The sequence below is a fragment of the Hyla sarda genome, chromosome 1, assembly GCF_029499605.1.
Source record: "Hyla sarda isolate aHylSar1 chromosome 1, aHylSar1.hap1, whole genome shotgun sequence".
NCBI lineage: Eukaryota > Metazoa > Chordata > Amphibia > Anura > Hylidae > Hyla > Hyla sarda.
In genome coordinates this window covers 268,020,040-268,033,322 of record NC_079189.1, presented here as the reverse complement: position 1 = coordinate 268,033,322, position 13,283 = coordinate 268,020,040, and the positions used below count along the sequence as shown (strand labels likewise).

The following is a 13,283-nucleotide window of genomic DNA, read 5'->3' as shown; positions in this document are numbered from 1 at the left end:
CCTCCACCTGTGTGGCAGAGTACTCGGACCATATCGGGGAGCGGAGTCTAAGGTGCCGCTGGTTTTCACCAGAGCCCGCTGCAAGGCATGATGGGCTTGCTGCGGCAGGCGACACCCAGGTCACCCCCCCCCCCCGACACGGCTCGACCACACAGGTAACTGGGCAAGGCGAGGTACTGAAGGATGAGGCTGTAGAGCAGTCAAACGTAGCAGAAAGTCAGATTTAACCTCTTAAGGACGCAGGGCGTACCTGTACGCCCTGCGGCCCAGGACCCCGCATCATACCGGATGGGTCCTGGCTGCTATTCAAAGATGGGACCCTGGGCTAATAGCGCGCGCCACAGCAATCAGTGCCACGCTCTATTAACCCTTCAGATGCGGCGATCAAAGTTGATCGGCGCATCAAAAATGAAAGTAAAAGCTTCCCGGCAGCTCAGTCAGGCTGATCGGGACTATCGCGATAAAATCGCGATGTCCCGATCAGCTAGGACGCAAGCGGAGGCCCCCTTACCTTGCTCCGTCGCGTCCGATCGGCGTTTGATTGCTCCAAGCCTGAGCTACAGGCTTGAGCAATCAACCCCCGATCACGCTGATCCATGCAAAGCTATGGCTTTGCAGGGATCAGGGTAAAAGATCAGTGTGTGCAGTGTTATAGCCCCCTATGGTAGCTATAACACTGCAAAAAAAAAGTGGAAAAAATAAGTTAATAAAAGTAATTGAACCTCTTGCCTAATAAAAGTTTGAATCACCCCACTTTTTCCATAAAAACAAAACTGTGTAAATAAAAATAAACATATGTGGTATTGCCGCATGCGTAAATGTCCGAACTATCATTAATTAAACCGCACGGTCAATGGCGTATGCACAAAAAAATTCCAAAGTCCAAAATAGCGTCTTTTTGGTCACTTTTTATATCATAAAAAATAAATAAAAAGCGATCAAAAAGTCCGATCAATGCAAAAATGGTGCCAATAAAAACTTCAGAACACGGCGCAAAAAATGAGCCCCCATACCGGCCTGTAGGCAGAAAAATAAAAGTTATAGGGGTCAGAATATGACAATTTTAAACACAAATTTTCCTGCATGTAGTTATGATTTTTTTCAGAAGTACGACAAAATCAAACCTATATAAACTTATATATGTAGGGTATCATTTTAACTGTATGGACCTACAGAGTTAAGATAAGGTGTCATTTTTACCAAAAAATGCACTGCGTAGAAACGGAAGCCCCCAAAAGATACAAAATGAAATTTTTTCTTCTATTTTGTCGCAAAATGAATATTTTTTCCGTTTCGCCATGGATTTTTTTGTAAAATGACTAATGTCACTGCAAAGTAGAATTGGTGGCGCAAAAAATAAGCCATCATATGGAATTGTATGTGCAAAATTGAAAGCGTTATGATTTTTAGGTGATAAGGAAAAAATGAAAATGCAAAAACGAGTCCTTAACCCCTTAATGACCAAGCCCATTTTCACCTCAAGGACCAGGCAAATTTTAGTTTAGCGTTTTCGTTTTTTCCCCCTCGCCTTCTAAAATCCATAACTCCTTTATATTTCCATGTACAGACCCATATAAGGGCTTGTTTTTTGCGTGACCAATTGTACTTTGTAATGAAACCTCTCATTTTACCATAAAATATACGACGAACCAAAAAAAAAAAATTTTTAAGGAGGAAATTTTAATGAAAACCAAAACTTTGCACATTTTGGAGGGCTTTGTTTTCACAATGTACACTTTATGGTAAAAATGACATGTGTTCTTTATTCTGTGGGTCAATACGATTAAAATGATACCCATGGCTAGATACTTTTAGATTTTTTTTAAGCGGTACAAAAATATAAAACTTTTTGTACAAAATCAGTAATCTAAAATCGCCCTATTTTGACCACCTATAACTTTTTAATTGTTCCGTATATATAGGGCAGTATGAGGGCTCATTTTTTGTGCCGTCGTCGGTACTTTTTTTAGATACCACATTTGCATATATAAAACTTAGATCATTTTTTATAATTTTTTTTTAAATAAAATGTGACAAAAAAGCAGCATTTGTGGACTTTTTTAAGTTTTTACGTTTACGCCATTCACTGTATGGGATCATTAACATTATATTTTGATAGTTAGGACATTTACGCATGCGGCAATACCAAATATGTTTATTTTTAAAAAAAATTATGCGTTTTGGGGGTAAAATGGGCAAAACTGACAATTTTCATTTTTATTGGGGGTGGGGATTTTTCTTTTTCTTTTTTTTTTTTTTAATTTTTCACCTTTTTTTTTTTTTTTTTTACACTTTTTATGTCCCCATAGGGGACTATCTATAGCAATCGTTTGATTGCTAATACTGTGCAGTGCTATGCATAGGACACAGCACTGCTCAGTATTATCGGTGATCTTCTGGTCTGCTCGATCGCAGATCAGAGCAGAAGACCCCGGGAGACGGCCGGAGTTAGGTAAGGGGACCTCCGGCTGTCATGCTGTATGATTGGATCCCTGCGGCACGGCATCGAAGAGGTTAATGGCGGACATCCGCGCGAACGCGGATGTCGGCCATTACCGGCGGGTCCTCGGCTGCTGCTAGCATCCGGAACCTGCCCTGTCTGACGCGAGCACCCTTCCGATGCTCGCGGTCATACACCGGACATAAATGTACGTCCTGGTGCGGGAAGTCCCGCCAAACCAGGACGTACATTTACGTCCGTGGTCGTTAAGGGGTTAAATCCGTGCGACACAAGAAAAAAAAACAGAGATGGGCTACAGATAAGTAAATCAGGGGGAAAAACAGAGTAAAAAGAAACACACTCCACATTAAAACACTCGGTTTTAGTAAATCAGGGCCAATATGTCTTGAAAAAACAATCTCTGAATCACTTTGCCAGGTAAAAGCAGTCCAAAGTTATTACCACTTAAAGAGACATGTCAGATTTGGAAAAAAAAGGACTGTGTCATAAAGGCCAAAACTAGCTGGGTCATGAAGGGGTTAAAGTCACAAATTTAATTTATGTATATATGTTATTTCACTTATCGTCCTAGCTTAACAATATTTATTATCTTGGATTTTTGGCATATTGTGATTATATTATGCTGCCCTGACTTGCTTATTTTTTAGATCTCAAGACATATCCTGTATTTATTGGGAGTGGTCCCAATAGAACTCCTTCAAAGAAAGGCTGCCACTTAAACATTCAAAAATTTCTAAAGGTGAACAGGACACTGTACATTGGAGACAGGTAAAAGCATATTTAACTATATGGTTTTACATTATTTTCATGATTGGATTTGGTATTTTCATAGGTGATTAAAGGGGTACTCCGGTGAAAACCTTTTTTCTTTTAAATCAACTGGTGGCAGAAAGTTAAACATATTTGTAATTTACTTCTATTAAAAAATATTAATCCTTTCAGTACTTATTAGCTGCTGAATGCTACAGAGGAAATTCCTTTCTTTTTGGAACACTGATGACATCACGAACACAGTGCTCTCTGCTGACATCTCTGTCCATTTTAGCAACCATGCATAGCAGATGTATGCTAAGGGCAGCATGGTGACTCAGTGGTTAGCACTGCTGCCTTGCAGTGCTGGGGACTTGGGTTCAAATCCCACCAAGGACAACAATAAATAAAGCGTTATTATTATTAATAACGTCAGCAGAGAGAACTGTGGTCGTGATGTCAGCAGAGAGCATTCCAAAAAGAAAAGAATTTCCTCTGTAGTATTCAGCAGCTAAAAAGTACAGGAATTATTAAGATTTTTTAATAGAAGTAATTTACAAATATGTTTAACTTTCTGCCACCAGTTGATTTAAAAGAAAAAAGGTTTTCACCGGAGTACCCCTTTAAAGCAGGTACATCTTCTATATCTTTAATGAACTACCAGGAACTGATAATTTAGTGAATGTTGTTAGAATGGTTACTGTCATCTTTAACCCCTTGGCAACATCTGTCGTACATATACAATGTATGTGTGTTGGGGAAGTATGGACCAGCGTCAGGAGCTGAGCCCACTTTATACACTGCAGTTTCCAGCAACTATCAGAAACTGACTGACACTCACCAGAGTTGGAGGTAACTAGGCCTTAAGTCATTTAATTGTGGGTTGCTTATTGGGGGGCGGTCTCAATACTTAAAAAAAAAATACTTCCTAGAATACCAGCATCAAAACTATAAACCTTCATTTACTTACTGCCGCTCCGCTGGTACAGCTGGAATCACCATCCTGTCCTCTGGTCTTCCTGCTGCTTCTGGGGGTAAACATGTGACAACACAGCTCAGCTTATTGCTGACATAGCGATGTCCTGCTCGACCAGCAATAGACTGAGTGGTAAGATCATGTATTGAGCCCTGGCCTGAGCTTCTTCCTGATGCCTGGGCTCAATACTTTAAAAAGAGGAGGGGAGAGCGCTCCTTGGTGTAACAAAAGAGAAATTCTCAATATAAAACTAAGGTATGAAAGCCGCTCACCAGAGGTGGTTGTGTAACAGCATACACAACAATGGTAAACGCATCAAATAGTGTAGTATCCGCAGACCTCCAGCTAGGCAATGGTGAATATGGCAGATCAGATAAAATCAAGGTAGTTTATTTCCCAAAATGCAACGTGTTTTGCTTCGGGAAAGCAACTTCATCAGGCATCATGAAGCCTGATGAAGCTGCTTTCTTGCAGCGAAACGTGTTGCATTTTGGAAAATAAACTACCTTGATTTTATCTGATCTTCTTCTGTCTGTATCCTGCACCACATGGAGTCAGCGTTCTCCCTGAAGCCTTACCGACTGGGCTCAATACTTGACACTTCTGTTCAGCCTGTTACTGGCTGAGGCGGGACATTGCTGCAGCTAGCGATAGCTAAGCGGCAGTGTGACAAGTTGACCCCCCAGAAGCAGGTAGAAGACGAGGGCCGGAGGATGGGACAGTGATTCCAGCAGCACAAAGAAAGTGGTGGTAGATAAGTCAAACTTGATTGCTTTCGGTCTGGGAAATATTTAACAAAAAAAATTATTAAAAGGAGAACTCCGGAATACAAAATATTGGGCTTTTTATATATTTTTATTATAGTCCCCTAGGGGACTTACCCATGGAATCATCTGATTGCTTATACAGTATACTGCAATACTTATATTCTAAAATACCCTGCCTATGGCAATGTGTAATTGGAGTAGAATCATGGCAGCCATGGAGGGCTTCTAGGGGTTGTCTCATTTAAAGAAGAACACCGGGATACAAAACGTATCCCCTATCCTAATCAGCTGGAGAGCAAGGGCCCCATACAGGAGATCGCGGAGGGTCCCAGTGGTTGGACCCCCCCACAATTTGACACTTATCTCCTATCCTTAGAGTTCTCCTTTAACCCCTTAAGGACCCAGATCATTTTCAGTGTAGGACCCGGCCATTTTTTGCACATCTGAACACTGTCACTTTAAGTATTGATAACTCTGGGATGCTTTTACCTTTCATTCTGATTCCGAGATAGTTTTTTCGTGACATATTCTACTTTATGTTAGTGGTACATTTTCGTCTATACTTGCATAATTTCTTGGTGAAAAATTCAAAAATGTTATGAAAAAATTGAAAATTTAGAATTTTTTTACTTTGAAGCTCTCTGCGTGTAAGAAAAATAGTCATACCAAATAAATGATATATTGATTCAAATATACAATATGTCTACTTTATGTTTGCATCATAAAGTTGACATGTTTTTACTTTTGGAAGACATCAGAGGGCTTCAAAGTATAGCAGCAATTTTCCAATTTTTTACAAAATTTCCAAAATCTGAATTTTTCATGGACCAGTTCAGATTTGAAGTGGATTTGAAGGACCTTCATATTAGAAATACCCCATAAATGCCCCAATTCTAAAAACTGCACCCCTCAAAGTATTCAAAATGAAGGAGAAAATTCTAAATCTTCATTTTTTACACTCGCATGTTCTTGTAGACCCAGTTTTTAAATTTTTGCAAGGGGTAATAGGAGAAAAAGTTCCCCAAAATTTGTAACCCAATTTCTCTCGAGTAAGGAAATACCTCATATGTGTATGTCAAGTGTTCAGCGGGCACAGTAGAAGACTCAGAAGGGAAGGAGCAATAATGGGATTTTGAAGAGTGAATTTTGATGAAATGGTTTTGGGGGGGCATGTCACATTTAGGGAGCCTTGATGGTGCCAGCACAGCAAAAAAAAAAACAAAAAAACACATGGCATACTATTTTGGAAACTACACCCCTCAAAGAATGTAACAAGGGGTACAGTGAGCCTTAACACCTCACAGGTGTTTTACGACTTTTTGTTACAGTTGGATGTGTAAATGAAAAAAGGAAGTGCAGTTTTTTACCCAAATTTACCATTTTTACAAAAGGTAATGGGAGAAAATGCCCCCCAAAATTTGTAATCCCATCTCTTCTGAGTATGGAAATACCCTATGTTAGGACGTAAAATGCTCTGCAAGCAAACTACAATGCTCAGAAGAGAAGGACTCTTATTTGGCTTTTGGAAAGCAAATTTTGCTGAAATTGGTTTTTGGTGGGCATGTCGCATTTAGGAAGCCCCTATGGTCCCAGCAAAGCAAAAAAAAAAAAAAAAAAAACACATGGCATACTATTTTGGAAACTACACCTTAACACCTCACAGGTGTTTTACGACTTTTTGTTACAGTTGGATGTGTAAATGAAAAACATTTTTTTTTCACTAAAATGCATTTTTTCCCCCAAATTTTACATTTTTACACAGGGTAATAGGAGAAAATGACCCCCAAAATTTGTAACCCCATTTCTTCTGAGTATGGAAATACCCCATATGTGGACGTCAAGTGCTCTGCTGTCGAACTACAATGCTCAGAAGAGAAGCAGCGCCATTGAGCTTTTGGAGAGTGAATTTGTTTGGAATGGAAGTCAGGGGCCATGTGCGTTTACAAAGCCCCCCGTGGTGCCAGAACAGTGGACCCCCAAATGTGACCCCATTTTGGAAACTGCACCCCTCACAGAATTTAATAAACTGTGCAGTGAGTATTTACACCCCACATATGGAAATACCCCATATGTGGATGTAAAGTGCTCTGCTGGCGCACTACAATGCTCAGAAGAGAAGGAGCGCCATTGGGCTTTTCGAGAGAGAATTTGAAGGCCACATGTGTTCACAAAGCCCCCGTGGTGCCAGAACAATGGACCCCCCCCACACGTGACCCCGTTTTGGAAACTATGGCCTTCAATTCCGGACACGTGGCCTTCAATTCCGGACAAATTTTCTCTTCAAAAGCCCAATGGCGCTCCTTCTCTTCTGAGCATTGTAATGCACCCGCAGAGCACTTTACATTTCTTATTCAGAAGAAATGGGGTTACAAATTTGGGGGGGGGGGGGCTTTTTTCCTATTTTCCCTTGAGAAAATCCATGAGGGGTGTAGTTTCCAAAATGGGGTACATGTCATCCACTTCATCTTATGTGACATCTGACACCCCCAGTCAACAGTAGGTGGGTTCCTAAGACAACCCTTAGATGGCATGGCCTGGGAGCAGTCCCTGACCTCCTATGATGTTCAATCCCCCACAGAAGTATCGTATGCTGTGGGTTTAGCTCCACTATTTAGTAAAAATGATCTACTAGAGGACAGTCAGCAGCTATTACCCAGCCAAGAATTGGAGAAGACATCCGCCACTTCCTCCGCTAGGCGGGCAAGTAGAGATGGGGAAGTGGCGTGGTAGGTGGTGTTGCAAGCATTCAGGCTCCTGAAACAGACACTGTTAAGGAACCTGAGGAGGAAATAAGTGAGAAGAGAGGTCATCAGGAGAGAGGGTTGCAGGTTGCCCGTGAGGCAGCTGCTGAGCCAGCAAGGTGGTAGCATGGTTGGCAGTCAGCATGGTGGCAGCAGTGGGAAGTCTGGAGCCAAACGTGCCCAGGGTAGACCACTTGCTTTGCGGCAGCCTACCTGCCCAGGAGGTAGTGGAACAGGGGTTCCTGGAGTTGGCGGCAGTAGCAGTCAGTCAGTGCCGACTGTTGGGAGCAAAATCAGCTACTTAGCGGTGTGGCAGTTTTTCATCAAGCATCCGGAGGATGTTAACATGGTCACATGCAAGATGTGTCGGCAGAAGGTGAAGCATGGCCATAGTCCCATTGTTGGCACCACGGCCCTGCGTCAACATATGCAGCGTCACCATAAAGCAGCCTTGGAGAACCGTGGCTCCGATGTTGTTACGCCGAGCGCTCCGGGTCCCCGCTCCTCCCCGGAGCGCTCGCTACACTCTCCTCACTGCAGCGCTCCGGTCAGATCCTCTGACCCGGGGCGCTGCGATACCGCCTCCAGCCGGGATACGATTCGCGATGCGGGTAGCGCCCGCTCGCGATGCGCACCCCGGCTCCCGTACCTGACTCGCTCCCCGTCAGTCCTGTCCCGGCGTGCGCGGCCCCGCTCCCTAGGGCGCGCGCGCGCCGGGTCTTTGCGATTTAAAGGGCCACTGCGCCGCTGATTGGCGCAGTGGCTCCAATTAGTGTTATCACCTGTGCACTTCCCTATATCACCTCACTTCCCCTGCACTTCCTTGCCGGATCTTGTTGCCATCGTGCCAGTGAAAGCGTTTCCTTGTGAGTTCCTAGCCTGTGTTCCAGACCTCCTGCCGTTGCCCCTGACTACGATCCTTGCTGCCTGCCCCGACCTTCTGCTACGTCCGACTTTGCTTCTGTCTACTCCCTTGTACCGCGCCTATCTTCAGCAGCCAGAGAGGTTGAGCCGTTGCTAGTGGATACGACCTGGTCACTACCGCCGCAGCAAGACCATCCCGCTTTGCGGCGGGCTCTGGTGAAAACCAGTAGTGACTTAGAACCGATCCACTAGCACGGTCCACGCCAATCCCTCTCTGGCACAGAGGATCCACTACCTGCCAGCCGGCATCGTGACAGATGTGATGGTTAAGCCTGCTGCAGCAACCGCTTCATCATCCAGTAGCGCGCCACTCCCTGTTTCAGCCAGCCAAGGCTCCACCACCTCAGCCAAAGAGAGCTGTCTTTCATACCCATCTGTCAGTCCAGATACTCCTCCTACTACTACTACTACTTCGAGTCAGTCATTCCGGCAGCAATCCATAAGCGAAGCGATGTCCAAGCGAGACAACAGTATGCGGCCACTCATCCAACGGCAAAAAAACTGAATCTGCTCCTGTCCAAGTTGCTGGTGCTGCAATCCCTCCCTTTTCAAGTGGTGTATTTTGCACCTTTCAGAGAACTGATGGCTTGTGTCCAGCCAAGGTGAAGAGTCCCAAGCCATCATTCTTTGCAAAAAAGGAAGTTCCAGCCCAATTCCAATTTAGGAGGGTGTGTCTAACTAATTAAAAAGTCTGTTAATCCAGATGTCAGACACACAAATGTGGAACAGAAGGTGGGCCAGTCCTTGAGCCTGTTGGTGTGTACCAGAGTGCACAGTCACACCAGCAACTTGGTCAGGTCACGCCACTTCCGCCTCCGCTCTTAGGCCGTTGGTCCTGCAACAGTGTCCGACTCTGCCTCCTCATCCTCCACCGTGTCCTCAGCCTCCACTGCACGGACAAGTCTCTGTGCCCCTCCAGCATAACATGTGTGCAGGGCACGGTGGTGTCAGGCTGTTCACATGGTTTTCCTTGGTGAATGGAGTCACACAGGCTTTCTCCACGAAAACGGGAAATGTTAACCATGGTGACCGACAATGGGAAGATCATCTTGTCTGCGCTGTGTCAAAGAAGCCTGAGCCATGCACCCTTCATGGCACATGTGTTCTGATTGTCAAGGGGTTTCTGAAGTGTTCCCCCCATCTGCAAGACATCCTAGCAGTGACTTCAGCCACTCGTACACAGCAAAGCACACCCTCCTTTAGCTGCAGCGTCAGAACAACATCCCCCAACATAGTCTGATATGTGTCGTTTCCACCCGTTGGAATTCCACCCTCCATATGTTGGACCAACTATACGAACAGAGAAAGGCCATCAACGATTTCTTGATGATCCAAGCTTTCGTACTTATTTTAGGGCCCAAAAATTAATCACTATGTTTAATAGAATAATAGCATGATGTGTCCACCATGTTGTATGTTCTAAATAGACCACAGTGTATTCTAAAGTTCTTCTCTACAAGTGCCCAGGCCTGCCATCAGAAATTTCGGGGGCCCCTAACACAACTCAAGGCCTGAGCCCCCCCCCCCCAACCCCCCGTGGCCTGCCCCCAATTTTATTTTATCTTCTAGATATATATTTCTAATTAGATTAGAGCATTCATGGAGGGGGTGTTCCGGCCGCGGCTTCCTGCGGGGTACAGACATCAGCTTCCGGCAAACTGCCGGGGCCCCGTGCAGGAGATCACAAGGGGCCCAATGCTCAGACCCCCCGCAATCTATAACTTATCCCCTATCCTTGGATAGAGAATAAGTTATTTTTCAGACTACTCCTTTAACGCCCCCCCCCCCCCCCTCCAAGGCATTTTAGTATAAGCAGCTAATTTTTTTGGTGGGGGTTTGACTGCTGAGACCCCCACCGATCACCTAGGTTGAAGTGGTTCTCCAGCTGTTGGAAAGCTAAAACTCCCTTCATTCTGGAGAGCCTCAAGCAATGGGAGTTGTAGTTTTGTAACAGCTGGAGAGACACAGATTGGACACAGTTATACCCATCATCACTGCAGAACTTACAAGTGACTACAGCTCTGATGGGACAGTCAGGAGAATGCACAATGATATCAGTGACTTGAGTGACGTCTTCTGACCTGAGTGATATCTTCTCTGTTATCTTTTCTTCTTCATCTGGTCCAGAGACCAGGTCTTCCTCCAGCTCCATCTTCTCTGCAGAGTCTGACATCCGGACATCATTGGCTCCTGTCAGCAGATCCTCTGCATGAAGACAGTAATCATAACCTTGCCAGAAAGTGTACCCTAAATAAAATACTGCCCCACACTGCACCCTGAATATAATACTGCTATACACTGTACCCTGAATATAATACTGCTATACACTGTACCCACTAAATATAATACTACCCCACACTGTACCCTGAATATAATACTGCCACACACTGTACCCTGAATAGAATACTGCCATACAATGTACCCTGAATATAATACTGCCCCACACTGTACCCTGAATATAATATTGCCATACAATGTACCCTGAATATAATACTTCCACACTGTACCCTGAATATAATACTGCCCCACACTGTACCCTGAATATAATACTGTCATACACTGTACCCTGAATATAATACTTCCACACTGTACCCTGAATATAATACTGCTATACACTGTATCCACTAAATATAATACTGCTATACACTGTACCCTGGATATAATCCTGCCACATCACCCCCCATAACCCCCCCTTTCATCACCCCCATAACCCCCCCTGCATCTCTCATCACCCCCATAACACCCCCTGCACCTCTCATCACCCCCATAAACCCCCTGCATCTCTCATCACCCCCATAACCCCCCCCTGCATCTCTCATCACCCCCATAACCCCCCTCTCATCACCCCCATAACACCCCCCTGCATCCCTCATCACCCCCATAACACCCCCCTGCACCTCTTATCACCCCATACACCCCCCTGCATCCCTCATCACCCCCATAACACGCCCCTGCACCTCTTATCACCCCCATAACACCCCCTGCACATCTCATTACCCCATAACCCCCTCTCATCACCCCTATAACACCCCCTGCACCTCTCATCACCCCCATAACCCCCCTCTCATCACCCCCATAACCTCCCCATGCACCTCATCACCCCCATAACACCCCTCTGCACCTCTCATTACCCCCATAACCCCCCTCTCATCACCCCCATAGCCCCCCTCTCATCACCCCCATAACCCCCCTCTCATCACCCCCATAACCCCCCTCATCACCCCCATAACCCCCCCTCTCATCACCCCCATAACCTCCCCATGCACCTCTCATCACCCCTATAACACCTCAAGCACCTCTTCCCCTGCACCTCTTATCACCATTGTAGTCTGCAAACAACAACACCCCCCGCGCCCGCCCCCGCTCGTTCACTTACCCTGCTGCGGGGTTCGGTGCAGTTGCTGCTACTGTCACAGTGTTCCACTGCACGGGGAGGATCCGTCGGGAGGATTCTGGACTGGAGATCGTGCCGGGACAGGTCAGGTGACTGGAGTAGACGTGCGTGCCTGCGCGGGGCACGTCGACTCCCATCAGCCTCTGGCCTGTCCGGCCCTGCCGAACTTCTTAAAGTAAGAAAGAGCGAGCCTCAAAGTCCTGTGGGCCCCCCGGACTATGAGGCCCAGTCATAGTTCTGACGGGCACCCAGCCAGGAGTCAGTGAGTGACAGTCGCAGTCACTCACTGACAAGCCGGAAAAAAAAAAAAAAAAAGGTACAGAGACATCCGGGCCCCCCTAAAGCTCGGGGCCCCATACAAGTGTATGGGTTGTACCCCCCTGATGGCGGCCCTGCAAGTGCCAGTTAGGGTGAAGAATACTTGTTGTCTCTTTACATATTTATGGCTGTTTAGATAAGACAGAGAAGATGGCTAGTTTGCCAGTCTTGTGAATGTTATTCTGACAAACAATTAATTACCCATTTGACTAGACACAGAGAGAGATTCACACGTCTGTGTGAAAGACCTCCATGGTATTCTTATCTCTCCAATAAATTTTGATGTCTAGGTAGGCTCCAAGATGTCTGAGAATCCAGGTTTTAATTACTTATATATATAAAAAATAATCCCTGAATTTTTAATTTAGGGCTCCATACGTCAAGTGTGGAATGTGGGTTTGAAACCAACATTGGGCAGTTAACCCTTAATGGTAATGATGCTAATTGTTTATGCAATAGCACCCCCTAGTGTATGGGTAGTTGACATTACACCGACAGGAAAGGCATTATGGGTGATATGCTCAACGCATTCTGGGTATTATAGTGATGTCATAGTCATTACCATATGTACACGCCTAACAGATATTCATTGGGAATTCCAATTTAGGAGAGTGTGTCTAACTAACTAAAAAGTTTGCTAAACCAGATGTCAGATATACAAAGAGACTCAAAGAAAGAGGAAACACACCTAGAGGAAAGACTTAGACAAAGACAAAGGTCTTCCACTGAAAGATGTCCACAAGATGGAAGCTATGAAAGCCATGTGAGATCCCAGCAAGCTGGACTGATCACACAGTACCAAACCAATGGCTACCCGTGAAGATGCGATGGACCATTCAGCGTTCTTAAGAGCCAAAGCATGGTTCTTACATAGACTTGGTAAGAAAAACAAAAATTCCATTTAATTAAGACTAATTTGGACAATGTGTATGGAATTATACCATTTAGATTG

At 45.0% G+C, this 13,283-nt stretch overlaps 1 protein-coding gene across 7 annotated transcripts in view; it reads left to right on the top strand.

Annotated features, from left to right (window-relative positions):
• The window catches only part of SEMA6B (semaphorin 6B), a 974,413-nt gene that overhangs the window by 92,712 nt on the left and 868,418 nt on the right, over nt 1-13,283 (top strand). For 6 of the 7 annotated variants that reach the window (XM_056572065.1, XM_056572058.1, XM_056572042.1 and 3 more), the window contains exon 3: nt 3,109-3,229. The exons of the other annotated variant lie outside the window; for it this stretch is intronic. In XM_056572065.1, the coding sequence (XP_056428040.1) occupies nt 3,109-3,229 (121 nt within the window). The remainder of the gene's footprint in view (nt 1-3,108; nt 3,230-13,283) is intronic. 7 annotated transcript variants of the gene reach the window in all.